Raw genomic sequence first — 13,783 nt, forward strand, 5'->3', positions numbered from 1 at the left:
ATTCTTAAAAATAAAAGCATTGAATAACTTTTTTATGGTTTGGTTGATTAATAGCAAACATTTTTCAAGAGCTCTAAACATGAATCATCTAAGACATGAAACAAAATTCACTGTGAGAATAATGTGTTGTAAAGCACCCGGAGCAGACTCTGGATGTTACCAAGTCCTAAATTAATGACAGACTCAAATAAATCTGTTTGTATTTATTTCATCTTGTAGTGTCTACAGAGCCGACTCCCTGCTGAGAGCCAATGGTCCCATCTGAGGGTAGTGACTAGTGCCAGCCGAGCGCATAGCTCCACGTCAAAAGGCCGTAAATTTCCACTGTAACGCCCATTGAAGTGCCTCACCAGCACTAAAACCTCAGTCTTGGCTACCACCACACACAGACCCAGTCAGGCCCTTCAAAGCTTAGACATAAATATTGATCCCTACAGATTATTAGTAAACAAAAATGCTCTGCCTGTTTTTTATAAATTTTCTCTCATCAAGGAAGTGGTGTAAAGAGAAAAGGCCTAAGCAGCAGAGCATTTATAACTTATAGATACACAGGGCTGTTGAGATCTAGAGCAGGAATGAGGACCCAGTATTTCCAAGTTGCTTTTAACCAATAAAGAGACTGGTTTATTGTCATTCGCTGTGTTCTATTTTTTCGAGTGTCTGTCTTGGTGGAACCACACTGGTGTTTCATCTGGGCGGGTTCTTCAAAGCTATAATGTGCTTGTCTCTTATAGCCAAATTTGTCAGGGTTGCATTAAGCTGGGTAGTCGAATAGCTGAAGAACTACTAATATACTTGATCCTAATCCAGTGCTGTCTTACCACTAGCTAATTAACCCCCTGCAAGTGGTAATGTGGGTATTATCTATTTTGCAAGAAAATTTCTTTCTTCCCATTTTAGTCTATATGTTCTTTCACATTTCTATCTCTTAGACTCTTAATTCATTTTTTTCTCCAACATACTCCTCTGTCCCACCCAACTGTCTCCCTAACCTTGCTTCCTCAGCACATTAGTGTTTGCCAAATTGCTTCCGCATGAAGACTCCTTAATTGTGGTAATTCAGTGGCAGAGCGAACCACGGCTTGAATGCAGAGAGAACATATGTCACTGTTTTAGTGTGCAGACAGAAAGGCAGGCAGCACCTGGAGGGGATGGAAATGATCAACACTGGACCTCCAACCCGTGCTACCACCAGCACTTACACCCCATCACTGCCTTTACTGCCATGATTGTTCTAAGCACTGCATTGTGCACTGTTGCTACAGCCTCTGATCAGTGTGCTCAGTGAAGCCTGGCAGTACTTTTCTCAATTAGGGAAAAACACATTTTTATTTGTATGTTTTTGTCTGTCTGTTGACCCTCTGCTTTGATGTCTATTCACCAACTGTGTTCTTTATTGAATGTTTTGGTAAACATTTTTTGCAGTCCATAGACAAATTTAGTGAATGTAGTTTTTCAACATATTTTCAACATATTTGAATAACTAATATGGTTAGCGTGGGCCTCTATGTGTATGTTTGTGTTGGTTGTTGAGGCTTCTCCCATTCCCCTCATTTATCCAAGAAGAGTCTTTGATTTCTCAGTTCTGGTGAAGTCTGAACAGTACCGTAATGCCATAATGGTAGCAAAATTATAGAACTACCTGCTGTCATTTACCTGTTCTTTGACTTGGTGTTTTCCCCCTAAGCAGTTGAGAATTGCAGTTTTGTTCGCTAAACAGTGCCAGGTAATGATAAATTCTAAACATGTAAGAGCTCAAGGGACACTTATCTCAACTATATTAATAATTCATGGCATGATAGGGGATGATAAAAGTAATGTACCACTGTAAGAACTGCTCTTCTCTCAGCTTTAACTACAGGATAAACTACTACTGGTTTGCATGTCTGTTTTCCTGTCCCATTCTCTCTGCATGTGTCTGTATTTCTACTGTGTGTCAGTTCTGGGAACAATGCCAAGAGACCTGCTCCTACTTACTGGTTCTACTTCAGCCCCTCCTGTCTTGAGAGAGACAGTTATTGTTTCTGCATCAGCACTTAATGGCTCAGCTGGCTGCTTTCAGGCTACCCAACTTGTCTGTGTCTACCTCTTTTTCTGTCAGCCCCCTCGTTGCTCTGGGCTCACTGCCAGCTAGGAGGTTGTAGTACTCTAGCTTCTCTATCTTTACCTTGACATCAGGGTTTGGCAAGAAACTACTCCCTCTTGCCAACCATTTGCCATCAGATACAGAACAAATTATTAATAAATTAACTATGGAATGAAGAGATCAGTTGGAATTAAAACAAACCTGTTATTTTTTTTAGAGTAAGTGTTGTTACACTTTGATTATGCAGCTTTGTCTTCTTAATAATAATCTACTCGGTGACATTGTTGTGTTTCTATAAACATTCTATTACAGCATTACAGGCATATACCTTTTCTATGCCATGGTAGTTTATTTATAGTAAGTTCTCGTCGTCATTGCTGTTATTCGTCTTTTAGTACCTGCATAGGTTTGATCTTTTTTATACTGAACTATTCTGGGGGGCTGCTATGGGAGGTTTCATACCAACTATGCCTCAATCTGTATCTGCCCGGGGGATTCTTCATACCTGCTTTGAAATCCATTTAGGAAGTAATTTGCTCCAATTTACTTCAAGTCAACTGTATGGAAATTTGGTTAAATGGCTAAAAAATAATATCTACCAACAGAGGGTTGCTAAAAGTTATTTTGGTTTTATCAGGGGTCATAATCTGGCATATTTTATGAGTCAACCAGACCTAACTAGAATTACAACCAAAATAAATTGAATGTTGTAGGTCTTAGGTTTTGGACATCTGCACGTATAGACCTGTGTGACTTTCTCACACTGCTCTCATTTGGTGCACCCAACACGCTAGCCGTCACGCATCAGTAAATCCACAGTTATGGTAACATAAGATTTTGTGGCACTAGCCATCCATTCATCACTATGTAGAGCCATCTTACCTGCTTGTGATCCCATCACTTTTTTTGGTGGTCTTGTAGTATGTGGGGGTTGCAGTTTCGGTGAAATGTCTTCGAGGAGGGATGTTATGTTCTAAGCAAGCTCCATTGCACAAAGAAACCTGATTCCCAACTACTCTCAATGGTGGCAGATCCTTTGTGGTAAAAGTTGCAATGAACTTTGTAGTTACCTTCACCTTATTCGAGTTAAAGGGTCTTTAAAATAGCTAGCTCAACAGCCTTTAGGTTTATTGCGGCAGGTAAGGTCAGATGTTTTAAGGCGGCCTCCGGGCAGTACCATGTAAAATGGTTAATTTGGTGTAACTATTGTCCAACACATTTTCGTTTTGATGCATAGGGTGCAGTGTATGTGACCTTATGTGTTCATCATAAACTGTCCTGGTGCCACACTTACACTCAGTAAGTGTGGCTCGGTGGTTGTAGAACTGACAACCACTCAGTCAGGAGTGCTGTGTGGAGGAACACTGAAGAGGTTTACTGATGGGAAACATGTAAACAGGCAGATTAAATCTTTTATGTGCTGTGCTCTTTCCACAAATACTTGCATACTTGTGATTTTAGAAAGCACAAGCGTGAAAAAGAGGAAAACATCAGCATAGCTGTTGTTCTGGTTGCTAACCATCCCCTGCAGCTGGCTTATCATTAGTGCATTATTGCATTAATGTAGTTTTTGTGCCAGCATTGAGGCCTGGAAGACAGCTGTCTGGAAGAAGTGCAAAAGAGGAAAATATTGTTAGCAGTGGTCCTGATCTGCTCTAAAAAGGTTACCACTGACTTTTCAGGTTCCTTATGTAGTAAAAAAAACACTCAGGACACTTCAGTTAAAAGCTGACACTAATGCCCCTTTTCCACTGGCTCTTTTTAGGCGGCGCAGCTCCACTCCACCCACTTTCTTTCACGTTGGGCCAGAACCTGTTGTGTTTCCTTTGAACCACTGACGGCTGGAGCTATGGTTTGAAGCCCCGCCTCCAGCCGTCAATTTAATGCTCTGTGCTGCTATTAATGTTACTGTTTGACATTGTCGCATTAATATAATCTTAAAAAAACTAATAAATAGAAAATAAAAACATAAATAAAAGAAATACAGATGCATTTTCTGTCATGTATAATTTGATCCACGGTATAATTATCTGGAACACAGCCCAGACAGAACTTATACGGCACTGGGGTTCTGATGTGTGGGGTGGGGGTTGGGGGGACCACTTTGACTGCGGTGAATTAGCTATAAGTTGGATGTTGGATCTTCGTGCTTCCTGGATTCAGTGGGGTCTTCCTTCCGTTTGAACCCATGCAGGCAGTCTGATTACAGGCAGCTGCTCCCTCCCTGCTCCTTCCTCCTGCAGACAGTGGTTCTCTTAAGGATCGTCAATGCATTTCCAAACAAAACACATTGTTTCATGGTTTTTTTGTGAAAATATAAAATGAAATATTTATGCATCTGAACAGCTGATTTTACTGTATGTGTGATCAACTGATTTAGGATGTTAATAAATACATCTCCCCCTACCATTAATTCAGAAAGCTGATGTGTCCCTTTGCTTTTCTTTCAGCTTTCAGGCATGGTTTATGATTTGTAAATAGTTAAATTATATTCCGGTTTGACCCACTCCAGCCATTGTGGTACTTAATATTATTGTAGACGCTTCTGAGATTTAGCAACTTTTTCCTGCACTACCTCTTGGAAAGCTTTCTCATTTTTCCTTGTCCCATGGCCAATCAATGAACAGCTGTCTGCTTACGACCCATGTAGTTCCCACTCAGCCATGATCATACCTGCTCAGGAGGAGGGACCAAAAAAGTAGGTACTAGTACACACAAATCTGTAATGTAAACGCTTGCAAAGCAGATCGGAGTGGAGCCGAGCTAAATAGAACCAGTAAAAAAGGGGTATTAGAGGAAGACAGATTGATTGTAGGAACTATACAGGGGTTAACACTCAAATGTCCTACTTTTATCCAACTATTAGTGGAACTTATTTGCTGAATAATTATGTAAAACAGGCGAGCTCACAAAGTTTTATCTGTGTACTCATTACAGTCCTCAGAGTAATAAATGTTGATTTGATATAAATGTATGTGAACAGGTGTACATCATACTTTGCCTGTCATATAGGCCTGACTTCCCTGAATAATGTCTGTAAGTAGTCCATACAGTGTCCTGATTTTTACCCGCTTTTGTCTTCCCCATTTTTCTAAAAATTAGTAGTGTTTTACTGATTGCCTTTTACTCGTTTTTCCATCCCCTGAGCACTTCCCATTAGGGTTCAGTCAGGCAGCTGCCCTGTTTCTGTTTGATGGAGTACTGGAGCCTCTGACCTCTAGCTGTGTGTTTATGTTCTTCTTGCACCCGCCTTTGCTTGATGACTAACAGCACCACACATACATTCACTTGGTCACTTAATAACACACAGAAACAGTCACATGTCTGGTTGTGTTACACACACATGCACCTTGCACACATAAGACACACAAAATACCATTGTTCACGCTGACAAAATTACCAAACCCTGTGTTTTCAGTCTTCCTGTGCACCCCACATTTTTATAGTGTAACAGCTGGACAAAACATTTTCAAGAACCCTCCACCTTATACCCCTACCTACCCCCAACTTCCTCCTCTCATTCAGCAGCTACCAACGCAGCAGGTGCACCGTGCCCTTTAGGGCATCTACGTGGGCAGAAGGGATGTGTTATCATGATACCCCTGGTGCTATTCATCAAAGAGCAGGGGGGAGGCCGATTATTAAAAACTACATGTAAACTGTAACATGTAAACAGGCTGTTTACCAGTTGATTAATATGTTTAAGACCATAACCTTAAAAATTGTAACTGTTAACATAAATTTGGCTGCTGTGTAATTTTCTATCAGTCATTCAAACCCTCATTGACCCCCCTGATAGAAAGGCAAAAAGTCTTCTTGTCTTTGAAGTCAACAGGATGGCTCAAGCAAGTCTTCTTATTCCTCTTTTATTTTCATGGATCCAGCTTCACACGGCTCCACTCCGCTCTACCTCACTCTAATTGGCACGTGTTATGTTTATCTTAAAGGCTGAAGGTGGGGCTAGAAGCCCAGCATCATGTGTTGTGCAAAGTAAAATAAACCCTGACTGTCGCACATCATGTCCTCTTAAAACAGAGAGGATGCAGAGTCCAGACCACCCTCCTGTCCATAACTCGTGAGGCGACGACTATAAATGCCGTCTGTGATTTTGATCCACCGCCACTGTAGATCAACAAGTTTGACCTGTTTCGGCCATTGTGGTCCTTAAAATCTTTGTAGTCGCTCAATTTTTTTTTAGCTTTTCCCTGTACTGCGGTGATTGCAATGCGGTAAAGTCCGTGGCTTGATATTTTCTCCGCTACATCTCTAAATACTTTTTTATGCCACATAAATACAGCTGACCACGTTCATGGCCAATTGGTAAACAGCAGTCTGTTCACGTCACATTTCAGCCCTACTGGGTCGGAAAAGCAAGTTTTGCAAAGCAGGATGATTGGAGTGGAGCAGGGCAAAGTAGAGCCCATGGAAAAATAGGCATTACTGTGTCCCATCGCTGCAATAGTTGGTTGCAGTAAGATTCGTTTTACATTTTGTAAAAGATTGTGAGGGGTTGAGGACAAAATAAGTTAATTGGTAAACCAAGAAACCAAGAAAGTTTCACCGACATTGAGCCGAAGGATCCAACCGGCTGTCCGTTAAAACACAGACAATTAAGGCCCTTTATGATGCTGAGTGCAATAACCAAGGACAGCATTTGCGAGAGAAGAGCTTAAAGGAAAAAAAAAACATCTTCAAAGGCAGTTCTTCTCCCACTCCACAAGCTTGTTTGGACATTGCAACAGAGCACGAAACTTAGGACATTAAAAGGTGGTGGCTAGTTTTATTCCCAAAAAGAAAGTTTACTCTTGATGTTTCTGATGGCTTCCAACTTACTGGCATGAGAAGAAAATCCCAGTTACATTTGTAACCTTGAAAACTGGCTCAGAGTTTATCTGTTCTTTCTTTCTAGGTGAAACGACTAAAGGAGCTACATCCATTAACATTTACTTTTCCTTCACATAGAAAGTACTCCTGGATCAGTGCTTCTGTGTTCTTTTTGTGTCTCTGCTCTGTTCTCTCAAACCCCCAGTCGGTCGTGGCAGATGGCCGCTCATACTGAGCCTGGTTCTGCTGGAGGTTTCTTCCTGTTAAAAGGGAGTTTTTCCTCTCTACTGTCGCTACCTGCATGCTCAGTATGAGGGATTGCTGCAAAGTCAACGCCAGTGACTGTCCACTGTCTCTACATGCTCATCCAGGAGGAGTGAATGCTACAAGTCACTGACTGGATGCAATCTGCTGGGTTTCCTTAGATAGAAAAACGTTTTATCCAATTTGAATAAAAAGCTAACTCCGACTGCACTGTTCAATTGTTAGGATTAATTGGAATGTATGAACCTGACTGTTGTGAAGTGCCTTGAGACAACATGTGTTGTGAATTGGCGCTATATAAATAAAACTGAATTGAATTGAAAAATTGAATTGTGCAACACAGTGGAGGAGGCTACATCATGATCTCGAAGCTGTTTTCTTCAAAGGAGCTAAGGAACTTCTGCTTGTGCAGTGGAAACAAACTGCAGTTTACTGTATCCCAGTCACTCATGTGGTTATTTTATAGCGGGTATCCATCTTGAATGAGGGCCCTCGTCTGTACGGTGATGACTGGATCTTTCAACAGAATAACACGGCAGTTCACAGTGCACGTCAAAGGACCTCTTCCATGAGAATAATGTTCCTCTTTTGAATTATCCTGCACATCTCTCTGATCTGAATCTCATATAAAAAGGTTTAGGAACGAATGGCGAGGGAAGCTTACGAAATCAGATTTCTGATCCAGACCATGGATGCCTTTGTCTGACCACCATCAATACATTGAGCAATGTTCCCAAAAGACTACTGTAAACATTGAAGGCCAGTTTTTTTAAGTAATTCAAAGAATGTTGGAGTCCTCACTACAGAATCCTTTTTGGGACACTTTTAGTTCTGCTTTTAGGTTTTTTAGGCTATGGGCTTTTGATCAGCTGATGAACAGCCTGTTTTAAGCCTCCTGCTCCTGTTTTGCTTTTGAATTTTGAAGTTTAGTTTAGAGCTGGGTTACAATTCTGCAGTGCTAGATGTGAATCCCTGTAATTGTTTCTATGGTCTCATGTTTTTTATTTGGAATGTGTTCAAATTGTTTCCCACGGAATATGACGCCTAACGCATACCTTCATGTAGTACTAAAAAGTGAAATGCACAAATTACAGATTTGGTCTTATTGCTTTGGTGGGCCAACTGTTTAACATGATATGACAGTTGTCATGTGTTAACTTTGATCATTTAAAAAGACTGCAGTGTTAACTTGCAGCTGACTAATACATCCAAAGGATATTAAAGTAATCTATATTGTATTACATTATGATTAGAAATTAACTTTAATAGAAACATGTTAAAATACATTTATATTTAAAGATGACCACATTGTAGTGTTCTCACCTGCTGGAAGACTGGAAGCTCTTAAAGGAGTAAGCAACCAAAATCACAGAGCGGCATGCAGTACTGACCTGCAGGTATGTTGAAGTGTGTGGCAGAGACTTCAGCTGGGTTATTAACGTTACCATCTTCCATCTGGGCTTATGGAGGGCCTCTCAGACAGCAGGTGAAGAGGTTGATTGGTAATTTGTCTGCAAGAGAGAGAGAAGGGAAGTCGGTGGTTAGGGGTTTTAGCAATTTCCAGCAGTTCCCTTGGTTAAGTGTGGTATTTGTGGTCAACTCAATTCCTACCATCCAGGACTGCATGCTTGCAATAAAAATACATTTGAACTATTGTTAAAATCTACTCAAACGTCCAAGAGTTAGTTTCATCAGATATTTGCTGTTGTTTCATCTTGGACTTAAATAATTATGTAAATGTATTGTAGTTAATAAATACTTTTGGAATATATTGCTCTAACATTTATACATAAAACCATTTTTATGTGTTAAGATCAGGATCTTTTGCTGTTTCAAATGACTAGTTTCTAGCTTTATTACTAAATTAGTTAATGTTGTTTTTACCTTTTTTGTCTTCATTTTACTGTGCTGCACCAATGTGTTTGCTGTTCTCTTCTATAAAAATGTTTGTGGAGATAAATAAATGAGCAATAATGTCTTTGGGCAGCATTTACGTTTGTGTGTCCATTACTTAAGGAATTTTGTCCTGAGAGGAATACCCGTCCCTGCCAAACCTAGCATCTCATGTTCTAAACTGAGTCACTTTATATCAAGTGGTTTTAGAGGTATTCAGCACAGAAGAAAAAATATACTTGGTTGTTTAATGAAAATACAACAAAAGTACTGACCCTTGTGTTCATAATTTAGAAATAGAATTTATATTTTTCGTATCATAAGCAGATAATGTCCTGGTAAAGAAATAGAAAATAAAGTAATGCATATAATATGAAAACAAATATATTCTTGTATGCTTCCTGCTGTCTAAAGTAAAACAGTCCACCCAACTAACCTCTTTTTTACCATTTAAATATTTAGTTACTGCGATATTTATGGCTTTGGCAGTTTCATGAAACAGAGAACAGGATGTGTTGGAAAATAAGTTAAAACCTCTGATATAACAGAAATAATGAGGACTTGATTGTTTTCAAAATATTTGCCAGTGGTCTACAGCTGTATGCAGTACTGCTCATCACCTTATTTAATACGGAACTGTCACATTATTCAGTTGGCAAGAAATCCCTGGTTAAATGAGGCCCTCTTTGTTTCATTTACTTTAAATAATTTAAATCCTGTTTATTGGTGTAGCCTGAGCATTTTTTGGTATTTTGTTCTGCCTTTTCGATTTGTTCATCTCAGTGTCACATGATCAACACCTTACAAAAAAATAATCCTCACACGATGTAAAGTGAGTAAGAAAAAAATGTTGACTACTTGTTGGAAATGCAAAGGTATTACTGTAAGAGGGGACAGTTTTAAGATATCCAGTGAAGTCGTGTTGGAAATGGTGATGTAAGAAATCAGTGTCTTTCCCTTGGCCAGTTTGTAGCTCCGTGGAAGAATGTGTCAGGTGATGGATGGATCTTCCTCCCCTCCCTCGACAGGCTTTTTGGCTCTGAACGCCATTTCCCCCATAATGCTTTTCAGTTATCCAGCTAGTGTTTAACTTTCTTCTTCTTTTATGTGCTTGAAACTGTTTCTAACTATAAAAAACATTGACATATAATTACTTTTGGTATGCAATCTCTCCCACCAGACACACACACACACACACACACATGCAGGCTTCACACTATTTAGCACTGTTGAGCTATTAGGAAACACACTGCTATTAGATTATGTAATTTTTAACAACATATATTCTGTTGATTAAAATAATTTTGCTTCTTATATTTTGTTTAGTTTCAGTAATGTAGTTTTCTGAAAAATACATGACCTTTAAAAGGATGCACACCTGTACATGTAGTAGAATATATGCATCAATATGATGCACATTGAAAGAAAAGGGATTTTTTTGTCTTTAATAGCTTGTAATAACTACTCTCTTTTTAATACATTTGTCACCTGATTGTTATATAGGACTTGGATGGTCAGTTATGATTAAAGCCCAATCAGAGCCTTAACAAAGCCCCAAAAGAAGTGTTTTAAAGTTGCAAGACTGCAGTTCATATTCATTTTTTTTTATTAGGTGTGAAATATCCAGGCCCGTCACCAACTCTCGAGGGCTTGGTCCAAAATGTGGAGTTGAAGTTCTGCAGCCGTGCAATGGTGAAATGTGCCTCGGGAACTGTGGGAGCTGTAAAAGTGTGCGCCAGGACCCCAGGTGTGTACAGCTGTGCCCTGTTAAAACTTTACTGCCTGTGTTGGAGGGAAAGAGTGAGAAAGACTAGACTCGTCCTTTACTTTCTTGAAGTCATACGCTCCGCTCTGTCTCTATCCCCCCATTTTTCAGCCCTTTATCTTGATTTCTTTCCAGCCATCTGATTCAGCTGCTGTTTTCTCCTGAAGCTCTGTCATTGGGCTGTGGTCACGTCTTTGATAGAACGGATGTTATTGAAATAGTGTCATGGCGAAAAGTTCACAAGTTCAAAAAATGCACACATGATGTTGGTTACATTGGATGTAATGCAGCTGTAATTATAGAAATATTTAAAGATAAAACCATGTGTAATACATTTTGGTAATATTATCTAAGATAAAATAAAATAATGCATGAATAAAATAATTCATCACATCGGATACATCAAGAGATGATTTTCAGTCCAGCTAATACGCTGGCTTACATTTACAGTGCAGTGTTCGTTTGGGCATTGAGCAAGAAATTGGTAAATGGAATGAGTTTATATAGTGCTTTTCCAGTCACTTTACACTAGAGCCACATTCATCCAGTTGCACTCACTAACACATATTCATACATTGATATGCAGATCAGTAGGTAACTTTGGGTTAGGTACCTTGCCCAGGAGCACATCAACATGTGGTAGGAGAAAACTGGAAATGAACCCACAACGTTACAACTACTCTTCTCACTGAGCCACAGTGATGTATTATTTGTCTTTATCAACACCGAGCAAGCTGCAAATGTTTATTATATTCTTCTTGATCAGTTTTAAAGTATGCTCGGTGTTCATGTTGCCTGTTATGTTTATTTTGTGTTCCTTTTTATGCAATAAAACAGATTTTATTTTTAGTTTTAGCAAGATAATTATTATGTTGTGGTTATCTTAAACTGCCTTGATATTCTTTTCCTGTTTGATTATCTGCTTTGATAAAATGCTTCACAGGGTTGTAGTTGTTAGCTGTGTTACCTTGCAGCAAGAAGGTCCCAGATTCAAATCCACGTCTCAGGTCTTCTGCATCTAGTTTGCTAGTTCTATCCTTGCACCGTGGGTTCCCTCTGGGTGCTCAGGCTCCCTCCTATAGTCTAACAAAATTACTTGCTAATTAGTCTCTCTAAAAAGTAGCAGGTTGTGTGTGCATGCCTGTTGGTCCTGTGTGTGTGTGTGTGTGTGTGTGTGTGTGTGTGTGTGTGTGTGTGTGTGTGTGTGTGTGTGTGTGAGAGATGGACCGGTGAACTGGATGAAAATGGCTGGATGATTGCTTTGATAAGGCAAAGAAGCTTAACGACAGATTTCATCAAATGTAAATATACAGATAGCTATGGCAGCAGTCATCGAAACATGAATGTATCATTGGTTCAGCGTGGTTAAAAGTAAGAGATGATTTTTTTAACTAATAAAGCATTTAACATTATCACAGATTAATTAGTTTTAAAGCACAAATGTCTATGACCCTCTCTGACTGGGAGTTGGATAAATAAGTCTTTGAGTTAAATGTCATACAAATGAAATAGAGACAACTTGTCACATAATTAGACATACAGGGGTTGGACAATGAAACTGAAACACCTGTCATTTTAGTGTGGGAGGTTTCATGGCTAAATTGGACCAGCCTGGTAGCCAGTCTTCATTGATTGCACATTGCACCAGTAAGAGCAGAGTGTGAAGGTTCAATTAGCAGGGTAAGAGCACAGTTTTGCTCAAAATATTAAAATGCACACAACATTATGGGTGACATACCAGAGTTCAAAAGAGGACAAATTGTTGGTGCATGTCTTGCTGGTGCATCTGTGACCAAGACAGCAAGACTTTGTAATGTATCAAGAGCCACGGTATCCAGGGTAACGTGAGCATACCACCAAGAAGGACGAACCACATCCAACAGGATTAACTGTGGACGCAAGAGGAAGCTGTCTGAAAGGGATGTTCGGGTGCTAACCCGAATTGTATCCAAAAAACATAAAACCACGGCTGCCCAAATCACGGCAGAATTAAATGTGCACCTCAACTCTCCTGTTTCCACCAGAACTGTCCGTCGGGAGCTCCACAGGGTCAATATACACGGCCGGGCTGCTATAGCCAAACCTTTGGCCACTCATGTCAATGCCAAACGTTGGTTTCAATGGTGCAAGGAGCGCAAATCTTGGGCTGTGGACAATGTGAAACATGTATTGTTCTCTGATGAGTCCACCTTTACTGTTTTCCCCACATCCTGGAGAGTTACGGTGTGGAGAAGCCCCAAAGAAGCGTACCACTCAGACTGTTGCATGCCCAGAGTGAAGCATGGGGGTGGATCACTGATGGTTTGGGCTGCCATATCATGGCATTCCCTTGGCCCAATACTTGTGCTAGATGGGCGCGTCACTGCCAAGGACTACCGAACCATTCTTGAGGACCATGTGCATCCAATGGTTCAAACATTGTATCCTGAAGGCGGTGCCGTGTACCAGGATGACAGTGCCCCAATACACACAGCAAGACTGGTGAAAGATTGGTTTGATGAACATGAAAGTGAAGTTGAACATCTCCCATGGCCTGCACAGTCACCAGATCTAAATATTATTGAGCCACTTTAGGGTGTTTTGGAGGAGCAAGTCAGGAAACGTTTTCCTCCACCAGTATCACGTAGTGACCTGGCCACTATCCTGCAAGAAGAATGGCTTAAAATCCCTCTGACCACTGTGCAGGACTTGTATATGTCATTCCCAAGACGAATTGACGCTGTATTGGCCGCAAAAGGAGGCCCTACACCATACTAATAAATTATTGTGGTCTAAAACCAGGTGTTTCAGTTTCATTCTCCAACCCCTGTATGTGATTGTGCTTAAATTAAGAATACAATTTAATACCTTTATATATCTATATTGAAGCATATAAATAAAGGTTTTACAAGAGTTCACAAGGTCAAAATCCACATATGTTGTTACAAATAAAGGTCAAGTACTGGATTTGT

General features: G+C 40.0%; 1 protein-coding gene across 4 annotated transcripts in view; it reads left to right on the plus strand.

The window, feature by feature from the left end:
• Positions 1–13,783, plus strand: part of LOC124866321 (vacuolar protein sorting-associated protein 13B-like) — a 370,362-nt gene that overhangs the window by 77,804 nt on the left and 278,775 nt on the right. For 3 of the 4 annotated variants that reach the window (XM_047362059.1, XM_047362058.1, XM_047362057.1), the window contains exon 18: positions 10,680–10,814. In XM_047362059.1, the coding sequence (XP_047218015.1) occupies positions 10,680–10,814 (135 nt within the window). Of the gene's footprint in view, positions 1–219; positions 582–10,679; positions 10,815–13,783 lie in introns of those variants that run through there. The other variant, XM_047362060.1, reaches the window with a different exon arrangement.

This window comes from Girardinichthys multiradiatus, chromosome 3 (assembly GCF_021462225.1).
Source record: "Girardinichthys multiradiatus isolate DD_20200921_A chromosome 3, DD_fGirMul_XY1, whole genome shotgun sequence".
Lineage (NCBI taxonomy): Eukaryota > Metazoa > Chordata > Actinopteri > Cyprinodontiformes > Goodeidae > Girardinichthys > Girardinichthys multiradiatus.